Genomic DNA, 15997 nt, shown 5'->3' with positions numbered 1-15997 from the left:
TTCTAAATGTTGTACTTTTAATTCAAAGTTCCTTATTGTCCCTATTGTAGGAATTCTATTACATATGGACATACGTACACACACGCACACACACATATGGTGTATATGGTGCATGCTGGAAATTATGCATACAGTAAATGTAAAATGTTCTAGTGATTTGCTGTGCACTACGCATCACTTCATATTACACTTCTCACTCTACCTTTAATAGTCTGTGTTTCCTCTGGTCATTCTGCTAACAGCACATCTGGTTGCCGTTTACTCCTGATGTGGTGGTGTACTTTCATATGGGGCACTGTGAGTGAGTGTGTGTGTGTTTACAATAATCACTTCCCACAATTACTACAACAGAAGGAAAAAACTTGTTGGAGGCAGTTAAGTTTCCAGGCTGCTCACCTCTTTGGAATGCAAAAGAAACTCACAAAAAAAACACACACACAAAAAAAAAAAACACCAGATGAAGTCGTACCGGTGAGGCCCTTCAACAGTTTGATAAAGTCAAAAATAATGTAGATAGAACTGAATTAGGCTTGCCTCGCTTATTAAAGTGGCATGTTTGGACTCAGTAGGGGGAGCTTAAGGTCCCGTGTGTACAGTACGAAGTGCAGTATGAATGTTATAATAGGTTCATCTGAGACATTGGCACCCACACCTGGAACTCATTAGTCCTCCATATGCAGAGAAACAGGCTATCATGAGGGCTTACCTCTCCCCAACTCCATCTCTCGAACTGAAACTGTGCAGATTTTCAGCGACTACAATTGTATACAACTAATATAGCACTAAATCTACGCTAGTCAGTATTCAAGGTGACTGAAATGCTGGTGGTTTTGTGTGTTTCATTGCATCACCGCAAATCAAGCAGTGGTCGGGCATAAAGTTTCAAATGGCTAACTATAGCTTGACGAAGCCCTGAAATGGCTGTAATTGAATGGCTGGTTACATATGTTTGCCTTATGAACTTTGTTAAAGCAGTGGCATGATTGAACAGTGGCTTAACTGTGTTGTACAGATGTTGAGGATGCATTATGCGCTTCATTAAAAAACATGCAGTTGTGTAATTTCACCAATAGGATGAAGTTGACAGTGAAAGTGAGGGACAGTATGGAAAAGACTCACTATTTTTAGAAAAGCAAACCACCATCGTGCTTTGCATACATTTTTTTTACAGTACTACCATGCAGATTATGTGAATGTTTTGTAGTTGGATGATATGCTACATTTAGCACTATGTGCAGTGTCTTGGTGTGTGGTACAGTAAACTGCATCTCAAAATGCGCTCACATGTGCTCAACATTTAGTGTGACAACTGAATCTGAAGAATCTTTTACTTGACCTATTATTTTATCATACTACCAAATGATAGTTTTATTACAAAAAAGTAAGGTAAAAATGCAAAATGATGGTATAATTTCAAATTGAATGTTACTTGTGGAAGTAAACACAGAAATGTTTATTTTTGGAAAGGTGTATTATTATTATTAGTATAATTATTTTGACACTTAGTTAAATCTTAACTACACCTTTATAAGAAATTTCATAATTCATTTGTCATTGAAATATGGTTAAAGTGTAGGGGAGAGTGGAGACGGTTGCAACAAGGAGCAGTTGCAACATGCCTTATTTCCTCAAGCAGGAATACGACACAGTAATTATATTCATACTGCACATGCTTTATTGGCCCCTTATACTTCCTGGAAGAAATCAGCCACATGTGACCATTCCTACTACAAAAAATCATTTTCATGGTAAAAAAGTATTTTTTTAAAGATTACATTTTAGTCATAGTGTTTAAGTTGTTTGTGTGGCACATTGTAAAAACATTTTACTCAGTGCTTTCTGAGCTTCATATAGGCAAAGCTAGCGTGTGTCAGTGATATTGTGTCAAGTTAATATATCACATTTATCATGGCTATCACTGTAGGGACAGTTGCAACACATTATGGCAACCATCCCAACATGCTGTCCCTTACCACAACATTGATTTAAAAGCTTGCCATAACATTACATAATTGTAATTTTATGGATTAATAATGAACCCCTTTAATAGTTAGGCATCTCTCCTTTTTTAAGTGAATAGGTTAAAAAAAAACTTCTTACTTAAGAATGTTTTTCATGTATTATTCTTTGTTTTTATACAGCCAATTTACATTATTAAAGACCCTGACTGTGTACAAATAAAATAAAGAAATTGCAAAATTATATTTAAGAATCATTTAATTACATTTTATTGAATGTTGCAACTGTCCCCTTTGTCTATTAAAGTGTAAATTGTATGTATATTATCATATGTACACATGTTGCAGAAATATAGGTGAGTAGCTGACAGATGTGGCTTTATTGTATGAGAAATTCTTTCTAATACAGTCTCTGAGAAACTAAAGGAAATGCAAAAAGTGTTGCAACCGTCCCCACTCTCCCCTACTGCTGAATATACTGAAAAAAAGCACTCAACAGTATAAATGATAATCACCACATCTAATTATGTGTACTTTAAAGCATAAAAAAAGATTATTAAAACTTTTTTGACATTATTACAAGGTGAATTTTTAAAGGTGTCTACTGTGCACACTTTACTGTATCCAGTGTAGTATACAGTAAGCAGTCAAATCTTATTCCAAACACAATAGATGAACTCAGAAACTGAGACACGCACACATGCAAAAAAAGTTCTGTAGTGGTACTATGTTATAGTGATAGTATCAGGTGGTAATACTAGATTACATTTAAATAATACTTTGAACAGTTCGACTGTACCAAAGAACATGCTAGTTGAAAGTATGTGAAAACACATTCATTCCATGTATATCATTCAGTCTTGAGATTAGTGTAAAAAGCAAATGAGCTGTAAGGAAATGCTACAATGAAGAAAGAGTGAAATGTTCAAAAACATGCCACACAAAAGCACAGAGTGAAAAAAAAGAAATGAAACTGTCATCCAGTAACCACAGAAGAAATAACATCATCAGGGCAGTATGTTAGCAAACACGACACTCAAGCACCACATCAAAGACACCAACACATGCAATGAATCACCAGACTGACACACAACATGGTAGCCACCAGCCAGAATAAAAGCAGTGACATCAGGCCCTAATTACAGTGTTATTTTAGCTGCAACACTCTGAAAATATAGACTTCATGCTTTACTTTACAGAATTGGAATATGAATGGAAATGACAGTGACGTTGAGTTATTTGCACTGAGGCAGGGTAAACGGAGGAGAATATTTAGATGTAATGCCTGTCAAGAGACAAATACATTGCCAACAGGAACATTAGGAAACTATGTGCCAGACACCACCGAATCACTGAATCATTTAAACCCCTAAAGCTTGACACAAACACATGAAACCACATGATGAGCCTCATATTTCATACCATATAGTATAAACCAATACTCCACTTAGCTGACAGGTAGAAATTCAGTCCACGAAAAGACATTATGACTATTTATATCCTAACAGCTTGGTATTATTTGTATAATAATAATAATACTTTTTTGTTATGTGCTTTTGTCATTTTTATTATTATTATTATTATTATTTAAATTTTTAGTTTTAGTAGTAGCTTTAATGAAGTGTTTTTTGAATTGCATATTGACAATAATATTTTTGCATTTTGCATAGTTTTACATGTTTTTGTTTGCTGTTTTCTCTTCGGTTGATTTGTTGTTGTTTTGGAGTATTTGCTGATGTATTATCATTATCAGTAATATGTGATTTTGATCACTTGGAGTATAAAGAGTGCCACATTAGTGTTTAATTTGTCTAATGAAGAGCCTGCATGCTCGAAACATCACACAAGCTATGCAAAAGATTTTTTTAAATAAATAGTTGATATCTTTGGAGCTTTGGTGTTGCCGACTTTACATTTAAATGTTCTAGGTTTTTAGTCGAGCACCCACTTGAGATTTATGTGCATGCTTTTGTTTGCTTTTAGTAGTTTTAATGAACAATAACAACAGTGATTAATAACTGAAACAAATGATAATAGAAAATAAATATATAATAGGAAAGTACTACTACTCCTCATTCACTCTCTCTCTCCGTCACTGTTAGGGATTTCATGCTTCACCCAGAACATGGCAGGTGATAGATGCATGTGAATGGGGAGCGATTATCATCACTCGGCCTGTCGTGATCTGCCCCGGCTGGTAATTCACCGTCTTGTGTGTTTCTTGAGTTGCCCAGTGCGACCGTTTCCAATAGTATGTCTGTTTTGTCAAGACATCCAGCTCTCTAAGAGGGGCGAGGTGCGAACAGACAGCATTGTACATGTGAAATGTGCCTGAACTCTGGGGCTTCAGGGGGATTTAGGGTAATTTCCTGTATCGGGTCCAGTGAGAGTGAAATTCAGCCCTCGGGTAGGCTGTCATTGTGTCATACAGCCTGAGAAAAATATAAATCAGACTTCCTTTGTACAGCCCCAGGGTGTACAAATTAGTTGTGCTGCTTCAGTGAGATAAAGAAAACAGTTTAAGAGTTGGCATAAGTGATTGTCCAACGTTAAAACAGAGAGGGTCTTTGTGCTTTCAGCGGTAATGAATTGATTTATGTTCCATGCTTCTGACCCCAACATATTGAAACACTTAACCAAAGCAGGTATAATTTATCGATTTGTATTACCCTACTTTTTTGCGCTCGAAATAAAGTTATGTTTTATTTGAACAATTCAAAGTTAAGCATATTTTCAGTCAGAGTAAACACAGGAGCAATTTTCTGGTGAAACACAATTCCTAAATTAAAGTTGTTAAGGTGTACTTTAGCCTAATACATCGACAAAAAGATGTCAACATTTGAAATCGACCTCAATCCACACAACACAAAAGTCAGCGCTAGTTATCAACACAGTCATGAATCGGTCCCACGTCATCAACTACTCATTCTTACCACAGCTGTGATTAATGATATTGTAATTTTACAAGTGCGGACAATGCGCGCGGTCACGACCTGCAGTCCTGTGAATAATTACAGGAAATAAGTTAAATGATGATGATGCCCTTGGATGGTCGAATTTAATGCAAACAATGTGCTGCAACACCTGCCCAACACAATGACGGCACTTCCTCCACGCTGAATCCTCTGGTTTCTTTCAAGGCGCTAAAGAAGTTTTTATCTGTGTGAATGGCTTTATGGAACTTCCTGTTTAATTGTCGTTGCGTTTCCCCTGAACGCCTCACCTTGAACGATAAGCATCTGTGTTATAAATTGAGGCATTTCAGATGTCTGTTGTGGCTTCAGAGGTGGTCTGAAGGAAAAGATGGACAGGTAGGGGTCGGAAAAGCACAACACTTGTGTGTTTTAACACACTTGCACAGATGTCCCATATGTGAAAGGCTTTGATGACCCTGATTTCATCCTGGGCTTTCATGATGTCAGTGGGGCTGTAGAAAGATTCCTTTCCTCTAAGGCAGCTTGGCAGGATGTGTAAAGAAAGGCCGAAAGACAACACCGAGATTAAGCTGCTTTTGTCATGGTTCTGTGGCGGACTTTAAAGGCTTTGGCTCCGGTCCCATCTCGCAGACACTTTTTTTGTCCCTCCTCTCGCTCTCTGCATCTTTTTCTTTTTGTACGCAAGGTAAACATTTAGGGAAAACCACTGGCAACCAGTTTTCAGAGTGTGTGTGTGTGTGTGTGTGTTTTATTTTCACTCTTTCAAATGGCAGCTTTGTTGTTGAGCGAGCCATTATGACTGTTTGAAAAAAGGAGGAAAGCAAACAGAGCTCATTCTTTGAAAGAAACAGCCAGGTATTCCCAGGTGTTGGCCTTATAGACACTCACGGTCTCATTGAAGACACTCACTCGTCGCTATACATGAAGAATTGCAGGAGAATGAAATGGTTGAAAAGCAGCGGTAGTGCTTTCAAAGCTGTGTGGTATTGTGGCTTCCTGATTACACCAAATCCTTCCTGATCTAATGCATACAAATGCTCATGATATAATTTGTAATGGATTTTTTTTGTTTGCATTATTACACTATATATTGCATTTAAAGGAATTCACAATACTTTATAATAATCTTTTCAGAAATCATGATTAACACTGGGAAAACGTATACTAAATAAATATAAGTAAATAAATAAGTAAATTAACAAGAGTACCACTAATCAATTATAATTATACTGTAAAAACACAGCACAAATGTAAAAAACCGAGTTACACTGAGTTAACATATTTTAGTTGAGGAAACCTATTGTCTTAAATTAGCCAATTTTCATTTATTATGTGTTAATAATATTAGTATAATTGTACTGTGAATTAATTCATCTGAGTCCATTAAAACTTATAATACTAAAAAAACCCTCAAATTAACTTGTTAACTGAATTAACTAGAAACATCAGTTTAACTCAGATCTCTCAAATGCAGGTACACGTTTATGTACTAATGTAATAAGCAAAGAAATACAGTATTATGTCAATATATAATGCAATCAATGCAAATTCAAAGGAATGCAACATAATTTAGAATAAATTATTTAAAAAGCCCAAATGTAAAGAAATGCACAATACATAATCTTTTCATAAAAATGAATTAGTACACTGTCACTAAAACAATATTTCTTCACATAAAACTGACTTAACTGAACTAGCTAAAAATGTTAAACTCCCTCAAATGCAGATATAACTGCTAGCTAACAACAATACACATGCATGCCTAAAGTAATGTAAGCAAAACAAAGAGCTTATCACTGCATCACAACTACACAGTTGCTCCCTTTAAGAAACATGCAGCATAACATCAATGTTATGTAGTGGTTAACTCAGATCTCTCAAATGCAGGTACACGTTTATGTACTAATGTAATAAGCAAAGAAATACAGTATTACGTCAATATATAATGCAATCAATGCAAATTCAAAGGAATGCAACGTAATTTAGAATAAATTATTTAAAAAGCCCAAATGTAAAGAAATGCACAATACATAATCTTTGGTGGTTTTAATGTTGTGGAAATTCAACATGAAGTCAACTACAAATAAAAGAAGATTAAACCATTAGTTAAAACATTGTGCACAAAAAAATGTTGAGTTAATGTATCATTTTTCAAAAGAGATCAATGATCAGTATATGGTGACAATAATAAAAAAGAAACTTATATAAAAAAGCATCAACATTATATACAGCTCTAGGCTACTCACCTATATATACACACTAACATTCAAAATTTTGGTTTTAAAAATGGCTGCTTTAATCAGCAAGGATGCATTTAAATTATTAAAAGTGACAGTAAAGTCATTTATAATATTACCCAGAAATGCTATTTTGAACTTTCTATTCATCATGTATCACGTTTTCCACAAAAATATTAAGCATCACAACTGTTCTTCAACATTGATAATAATAAGAAACGTTTATGAGCACCAAATCATCATTCTTTTTGGGTTTTCCTGGTATGTAGTGGTTAGTACCAGGATCAAGGAAGGACAACCAGAATCAAGGCCATGTTGCAGTGATGCAGAAGAGCAATTATAGCTCAACACACAGTGTATTGTAGTTTCCTACATATAGGGCTGCGTAGCCACAGACCAGTCAGAGTCCCCCTAATGACCCCTGTCCACCAACAGAAAGTGTTTACGATTGGCACATGAGCATCAGAACTAAACCACCAACTAAAGAAAGCAACCTGGTCTAATAAACGTTTTTTTCATTTTAGATCAGGTGGATGGCCAGATGTGTGTGTTATTTACCTGGGGATGAGTAACAGGAGGATACACTATGGGAAGAAGGCAGGCTGAGTTACGCTCTGAGTGATGTTCTGCTGGGAAACCTTGGGTGATTAGTGGTCTTGGAGGCACCCCTGCCCTGCACATTTTATATGTCTCCCTCATTTAACACACCTGACTCAACTCATCAGCTTGTTAGTAGAGACTGCAAGATCTGAATTGGGTGTGTCTGATAAGGGAGACATACTAAATGTGCAGAACAGGGGTGCCTCCAGGACAGGAGATTGTTACAGACCCTGTACACCCCTTAAAGCAGGGGTTTTCAAACCTGTCCTGGAGCCTCCCCTGCCCTGCACATTTTGCTTGTCTCTCTCATCTAATACACCTGATTCAAATCATCAGCTCATTAGTAGAGACTGCAAGACCTGAATTGGGTGTGCCTAATAAGGGAGACATACAAAATGTGCAGGGCAGGGGAGGCTCCAGGACAGGTTTGAAAACCCCTGCCTTAAAGGATTAGTTCACTTCCAGAACAAAAATGTACAGATAATGTACTCACCCCCTTGTCATCCAAGATGTTAATGTCTTTCTTTCTTCAGTCGTAAAGAAATTATGTTTTTTGAGGAAAACATTTCAGGATTTGTCTCCATATAATGGATATGGTGCCCCAAAGTTTGAACTTCCAAAATGCAGTTTAAACGCAGCTTCAAAGGGCTCTAAACAAGCCCAGCCAAGGAAGAAGGGTCTTATCTAGTGAAACGATTGTTTATTTTCGAAAACAAATTGACAATTTATATACTTTTTTACCTCAAATGCTCGTCTTGTATCGTCTCGTCTCTGCTATGCACATGCGTAGTCTGTGTAATCGGGGTAAATACAGTTAGGGTATGTAAAAAAAAATCCAATCTCATTTTCGTCTTTAACTTCAAAATCATCCTACAATGCTGTTTTATCTTTTTTTGTAAAGGGCGTTTGTTCTTCTTTACACTGTATGTTCACTTTGTAAACACTGGGTCGGTACTTTTGCAGTGATACAGGATGATTTTGAAGTTGGGGAAGAAAACGAGATGGGAGTTTTTCGACATACCCTAACTGTATTGACAGAGATTACACAGACTACGCATGTGCATCGCTGAGATGCGACACAAGCATTTGAGGTTAAAAAGTATATAAATTGTTAATTTATTTAGAATATAACCAATCGTTTCGCTAGATAAGACCCTTCTTCCTCGGTTGGGATTGTTTAGAGCCCTTTGAAGCTGCATTTTGGCAGTTCAAATTCTGGGGCACCATACATATCCATTTTATGGAGACAAATCCTGAAATGTTTTCCTCAAAAAACATAATTTCTTTGACTGAAGAAAGAAAGACATGAAATCTTGAATGACAAAGGGGTGAGTACATTATCTGTACATTTTTGTTCTGGAAGTGAACTAATCCTTTAATGGCAATAGTGTTCCCTGATGTTCCCTTTAGTGGCCTCTTTCAATGGAAAATCAACCCTGTCACGGTGCATTCCTTCAGGAATGGTATGAGGTGTTGCCTTGGCCTCCAATCTCCCCAGATCTCAATCTGATTGAGCATCTATGGGATGTGCTGGACCAACAAATTTGATGCTGCTAATGTCCACAGATACATGGATCAGACACGTTTAAAGGCCTTATGGAGTCTATACCTCCATGCATCAGAGCAGTTTTGGGAGTATGAGGGGGACCTACACAATATTAGGCTGGTGGTTTTAATGTTGTGGCTGTTCATTTAACAGGTCATACTGGTCGGTGTAGTACTAGTAATAGATCCGTAATTTGTTATTTTTAATACTTTAAGCAATAGGTATAAAATTAGATAAATTTAATGGTATTCTAAATAAAGATGTATGTCGTTACATTTGCAACAGCAGATATTAATAGAAAATGACACACTCAACACATTTTCATACCTGGTGAACAAGAGCTTTATCATTTTATGATAATTATAAAACGATTTTAATGTTTCATTGTGACAAACATATATGTTTTAACATAGAAACAGGCCAGACTGTACAAGATTGTCCATACAGAGATACTAATTAGGACTGTTGTGTTATTTTTTTCAACAGCACATAAATATTTAACACTTGATATATGCTACATAGCTTACAATGCAGCTAAGGGAAGACAATGCTATGTATACTCATATTTGGTTTAAAACATCTAGATAATGCCCAATTCAAAGCATCAAAACATTGCTTACAAATAAATTAACTATTTTAGAATCGCTAAAGTTTCACAAAGTTTTCCTCTTTTGGCCGACTCTCTTAAAATAACAGGGGAGGGGCAATGAATTTAAATTTTTATTTTTTGCTGAAGTAGCTAGCAGATGTCTGGGTTAAGTGCATTCCTGTATTCTCGCAGTCCTTTCAGCATTGACCTTTTACCATGAACACCACGGTAAACACATGCACGGACAATGAGTTTCAGTCTAATGTTTGTTTTTGAAACTCTGACTCAACTTCTGTAAATATTAAAGGGGAGCCATTACATGAGCAGTCAAAGGCATTTTACACAGTCTTCATTATAGTGGTCAAGATTATGAAAATACAACTCCCCTTTCACATAAACGAAAAAAACAAGACCATAGAGGAACTATGGGATTGCGGTACCTCAGGTTATTCAGAGCAGGCTCTGGAAATAAAAGTTAATGAAAACACAAGGAACCCTTGCCAGAACATACAATGCCAAAATCTCATCATATCTTTAGTTACAATATAACCAGAGCTCAAAGATATTCTCTTTTTCCATTAAAGATACAGTTAGACAGAAAACTAGATTGAACCTACACCATTTCTTAAAGTTGAAACAAGGTAGACCATACCTGCAAAAAAACATGAACATACGCTCTCATGCATTCAATCGGCCTTAAAAGATATAAACTGTTACAGGAAATAAACTGTAACTGGATCTCTCAATATCTGCAAACAATTTTCTTATGCATGCAAACGAACGTTTCACTGAGATTTGGTGCTTATCCAAAAATCCTTTTGGCCCCATTCACAAGGTTAGTCAATGGGCTTATGAAAAAAATCGTATTAAAATGTCGTAGCATCAGTTTGCGGCTGAATCGCAGTTTGAACACAGATTGAAGAGACAATACATGTGTGTCTTTTGTCCCATACAAGTCTGCAAAAGTGTTTGTTCTGTCAGCAGTGTTTCTGTAAAACATTTCTCCATTTCAAAACAGACTCAAATATCATTATTTGTTCGTTAGCCTTGCCTTTTTCCACCCCACTGTTCATAATCTCTTTATGCTTGTGGTATTCAGAGCGAGGGACTGGTTAGACTGCAACAACGTGGCTCAATTGTCTTTCCATTCTCTAGGTTTTGAGCAGAAATGTTTGTTTGAGGAAGCCCTTGTCCATCCCGGCCAACACGCTGCCCTATTTTAGCGACAAAATGTTGGGTCACAGACTGAAAAGATATGTGAAGAAGGAACCAGAGGACTGTAAGTATGAAGGCTAACATTGGTAGTGGATGTGTTGGTGCTGGTGAATTTTGCCATCCACGTGTGAGTGGGTATGTGTATGAATGTCTGAATAGATCTTTGGGTAGACTTTGGGAGCAGCTTGGGCCAGCAGAAGCTGTTGTTGTTGCTGCTGAGCCAAATACTCCTCATAGGTGACGGAGCCGATGCAGTCTTTATCGGCAGCCGCGAGTGCCCGGTCTCTAGGTGGCTGCCGGTGGCCGTTGGGTAAGGTCTGGGCTGAGATTATGGCTCCTGAGGAACAGTGCTTCCTGGACTGGCAGAACCAGAGCAGGACGGTGCCCAGAATGAAGACCACTCCCGCGGGGATGCCGATGATGACGGGCCAGGGAAGGCTGGGAGGCAGAACAGATGGGATCGGGGAGAATGGCGGCTTTGGATCTGGTTGAAAACAGAGACGAGAAAACCACAATATAACAAACAGCAAAACTGACAAGAAACAAACCTAAAACAACATCAACACAAGTGCCCACATCTACATGCTGATGCAGTATTTAGCACTTTATTTACTAATCATAACACAAATCGTTTACATAATGTGCATCAAGAGTGCAAATTAATTAAAAATTTGTATTTAAATTACAATTTTTAATCATATAAAAAATGTATCATGGTTTCATCATTGATATAATAATAATTGTTTCCTGAGCATCAAATCAGCATATCAGAATGAATTTTGAAGGGATCAAGTGACACTGAAGAGCTGAAAATACAGCTTTGCCATCACAGGAATGATATTACTGTATTTTAAAATCAAATAAATGCAGCTTTGGTGAGACTTTTTTAAAAACATAAAAAAAACTTTTTAATCATAGTATGTTTATTGATGCTCTTTCGCCAGTAGTAAAAACAGCATGACAAATTATAATTGTTTTGGAACAAGAAACCTTGACTAAATAGCCTATTATAAGTGAACTTCAAGGGAAAATTAAAATGCTACTAAAATGTCACAGAGAATAACACTGACCAGGCAGAACAGTAAGGAAGGCACTGCGGAAGCTGTAGCCCATGGTATTGGCCCCAAGGCAGATGTACATGCCAGCGTCCTCCTCCTTGGCTCGAGTGATAAGTAGCTTGTTCAAATAGGAGCCGTCTGGTCGTGACCACACTTCACCCGTGGGCAACACAACGAAGCGATGGTCTCCGACCTCAATGGTGGAGTTGTACTTGTTTTCACCACCTGGCTCGACCCTCTTTAGCCACTGAATAACCGGCTTGACATCACTGCGCACTTTACATTGGAAAGACGTGGTGCCACCGTAGTCTACTGTAGTGTTTACCGGATGAGTGCCTGTCAAGATGGGCTTGGAATTTGTGCGCTCTGTAATAAAACAAGGATGATTTTATTTACTAATCTGTGTTTAACATAATTACGGGTCTATAATGCACAGATTGTTTTTTCTATTTTCAGTCCTAAAATAGTTTTAGGCTATTTTGAGTAAGGAAAAAAGGTTATATAAGACTCTACTGAGAGCAAGATTAATGCATTTCTCATGTTAGGATGTAATTATAAAGTCAGCAAATGCAGCAAATTAATTTGGAGCAGCACTAAAAACCTGGATCAACAAAATAAATTGGATATAAGCTATTATTTATGAGACAATTTAATAACAGTGTTACATGCCATCTATAGCAAACCATAAAAAATGTAATATAGATAATATAAAAATGTTATGAATAATATAGAATTGAAATATCAATTTATTATCATGCATACATAATAATAAACCATTAATTGATTGAGACAGTTTGGCTGGTGCTGCAGTGTGTTAGTGATAATAAAGCATGCTAATGTTGTTTGTTAGGAATGATTGGGTCCTAAACTCTGACAGGATGCCAGGCAGCTGTTAATCCCCCTTGAATAGCATCCAGCAATGAGAGAGGTAATGTTAAACACGCATGTTCATTCTTTCTACACTATATAAGTGAGTCATCAAAAGCTCAATTGCATTCCAGGAAAACATCAAAGAAATGAGGCTGATGACTCACGGATGACTTCCACTTTATAGGTGGCGTTGATCTCCCCGGCACGGTTGGACACATGACACGTGTACTTGCCACTGTGTTCAGGTGTAAGATTCTTCAGGCTGAGAGTCCACTTCTTCTTTCGGCCCTCGCCCACCTCCTCAGGCGTCAGAGGCCTGCTGTCTTTCATCCAGACGATGTCGGGTCTAGGATTGCCGCTTGCGGTGCACTTGAGCCTTACTGAGCTCCCCACTGGCCGGGCGATCACACGCTTTCTCATTTTGGCCGGCTGCGTGAAGCGGGGCCGCACTATAAAGAAAGACATAAAGAAAGAAAGGGTAAAGGCACCATTCCATTTTGAAATACAATACCTTAAAAACTGATTGTAATAGTTTTCTCAGGTTTACAGCCTACTGGCACTTCACTAATGTGAAAAGCATGTCTGTGTCAAATAATTTACACTACATAAATAAAAGTCTTCAGGTTCAGTTTTCTCTATTTACATCTTATTTTGACTTTGGAGTGAAATATTAGTTTATTAGTGAAATAATACTTGTACGAACAATTTAGATTTAATTTTGAAGTCTGAAACTAAATTTTAAATAAAATCATGATTACTGCTTTCAAGAGCTTAAATAAATAAAGGGAGAAAGATGGACAACATCATCAGAATTGACACAACACCACTAACATGACAAAGAAAATAAAGCATAAAAGAGCGGACATGAAGTTCTTGTGTGAGCAAATTTACTGAACAAAGCACCACACCATGAATGCAATCAGACAAAGCAAACAGCAGCTCCTCTGTAGTTTCATTCTATAGTTCCCTGCTGAATGTTAGTGCTCACAGCAGACTCTGAACAAACACCACAAAAGCAAATACAATAGTAAACTAAGCATCATCCACTAGCAGCCATCACAACTGCTATGCTACACAGTACAAAAACAAGCAGGTCAGGCCCTCTTTGAACACCGCCGACTTTAGCGGTGCTCCGATATCAAATCAGATGGCAGCTGTCAGAGGGGAATGGAATGCTTCCCCCCTCACACTTCACATAAATAGCCTGCTCTTTGGCTTGTCAAACGCAATTACCAAAGCAAACACTGGACTCCAGAGGTAGGAGTTTGTAACTCCAGGGGGTAAAGAGCCACAGGAAATAAGAGTGGGGACTGTCCAATCCCAGACCGCAGGGTTACCTGTCAGTATCTGGGAAGATTCAGCCACATGTGTGCCAGAGACAGGGGTTTGATGGGAAAATACAGGGGTCATGAACTGTACATGCTGTACCCTCTGTGACAAGCTCAGTTTCCATTCAGTTGGCAATGTGTTTTTCCATAGGCCTACATATCAAACGTGGATGACCAATGCTCATTCAGTACAAGGCATGCTGTATAAGACAATGATGCTTTGAGTACCATGTTTTACTTTTAGTACTATCCCTGTTGAAAAAAATTGCATATGCTGGTATGGTATTTTTTAAAACATGGCTGCTGGTTTGAGCTGGTCATGTGCTGGTCCTGAGTTGGTCCTGAGCAGGAGCTAGTTGTTTAGAACCAGCACATGACCAGCTAAGGACCAGTTTAAACAAGCAGCCAAGCTTCAAAACATACCTAACCATCATATGCTGTTTTTTTTCAACAGGGATATCAAAACAGCAGTGCTACTACAGTGCATTAAAAAAAGCTATGCTATAAAACATGCCACCATTACTATACTAAAGCAAAATGGCAACGCTGTTATGCTACAACATATGTCGCCGCTAGTGTACTACAACAAAACAACATTGCTACTATGTTGCGATAAATGTCATCTTGGCATGCTTCTATACTATGACAAAATGGCTACAACAAATGTTACCACTACTATACTACAACAAAAAAGCAATCTTATGCTACAACAAATACAATGTAACTAAAAGCATTTAATGAAAAGCAGCTTATGAAACAACTTGGCAGCTGTTGTGCATATTTTCAGTGACTTTCTGGGCAGCAATTATAAATACCAGGAATGAAGGAGATCAAAGGGGATCAGAGGACTGTAGCACCTTACCCAGTTTTCCCGTCAGGTCAGTGGAGTACTCGGTTTCACCAGCTGGTCTGGCACCTTCTCTCCCTGAACTGGAGTCATCTAGAGAAAGAAAGAGAGATGGAGAATGGAGTATTTACAAATGTTATTTCCCCCGATTAATATAAGAATCAACTATGAGATTGCTACATATATTTGTGTTCGGCCAAATAATTGCAATCCTTCTCCACCTAAACCAAAATGAACAACTGTCTCCTGATCAGCTGAGTTGTGAGCAAACATGATACTGTAGCTAAAAGCCTTCAAATACCAACACTGCATTTCAGAGCTTGAGAGTGTCAGAATTAGGCCGGAAACATAGATTACTCAAGACGCAGAAGCATCTTGCTAGATATACTGCATTCTTGTTTTACAAGGGTGGTAACAAACCTCAGGACTCAAGGGGGTGATAGAGTGTCCTTAAGATGTCTCTGTCATATTATTAGTTTACTACACAGAAAAAAACGTTGGGTTATTTGTTTAACCCAATAGATGGGTTGCACATATTGGGTCACTATGTTGGGTTATTTTTTTAAAAATTGTTGGGTTATTTTTAATAATAAACCAGCGTTGGGTTAAATTGGTTCCCGCGGCGACGATTCAAATTTTAACGGACACAAGTGAATGACAGACGACAGAAGAAGCTGCTGCATCAGTTTGAGGTAAGGGTTTTGATAACTCTTGTAACATTATACTTATAAAATGAAACGTGAAATGCAAAATTGAATGTTTATTTTTTTTACAAAGTTATGGTTCCCTTTTGTCAGCATATTATTGTAACTA

General features: G+C 37.5%; 1 protein-coding gene across 1 annotated transcript in view; it reads right to left on the bottom strand.

Annotated features, from left to right (window-relative positions):
* Nucleotides 1-9595: 9595 nt before the first annotated feature.
* The window catches only part of fgfrl1a (fibroblast growth factor receptor like 1a), an 81164-nt gene continuing 74762 nt past the window's right edge, over nucleotides 9596-15997 (bottom strand). The window contains exons 4-7 of the mRNA XM_073819970.1: nucleotides 15200-15277; nucleotides 13174-13458; nucleotides 12152-12505; nucleotides 9596-11565 (exon numbers count right to left, since the gene is read on the bottom strand). Coding sequence (XP_073676071.1) covers nucleotides 11159-11565; nucleotides 12152-12505; nucleotides 13174-13458; nucleotides 15200-15277 — 1124 coding nt within the window. The 3' untranslated portion in view covers nucleotides 9596-11158. The remainder of the gene's footprint in view (nucleotides 11566-12151; nucleotides 12506-13173; nucleotides 13459-15199; nucleotides 15278-15997) is intronic.

The sequence above is a fragment of the Garra rufa genome, chromosome 16 (assembly GCF_049309525.1).
Source record: "Garra rufa chromosome 16, GarRuf1.0, whole genome shotgun sequence".
Lineage (NCBI taxonomy): Eukaryota > Metazoa > Chordata > Actinopteri > Cypriniformes > Cyprinidae > Garra > Garra rufa.
The sequence above is the reverse complement of the archived record's forward strand: the minus strand, read 5'-3'. Positions and strand labels throughout refer to the sequence as shown.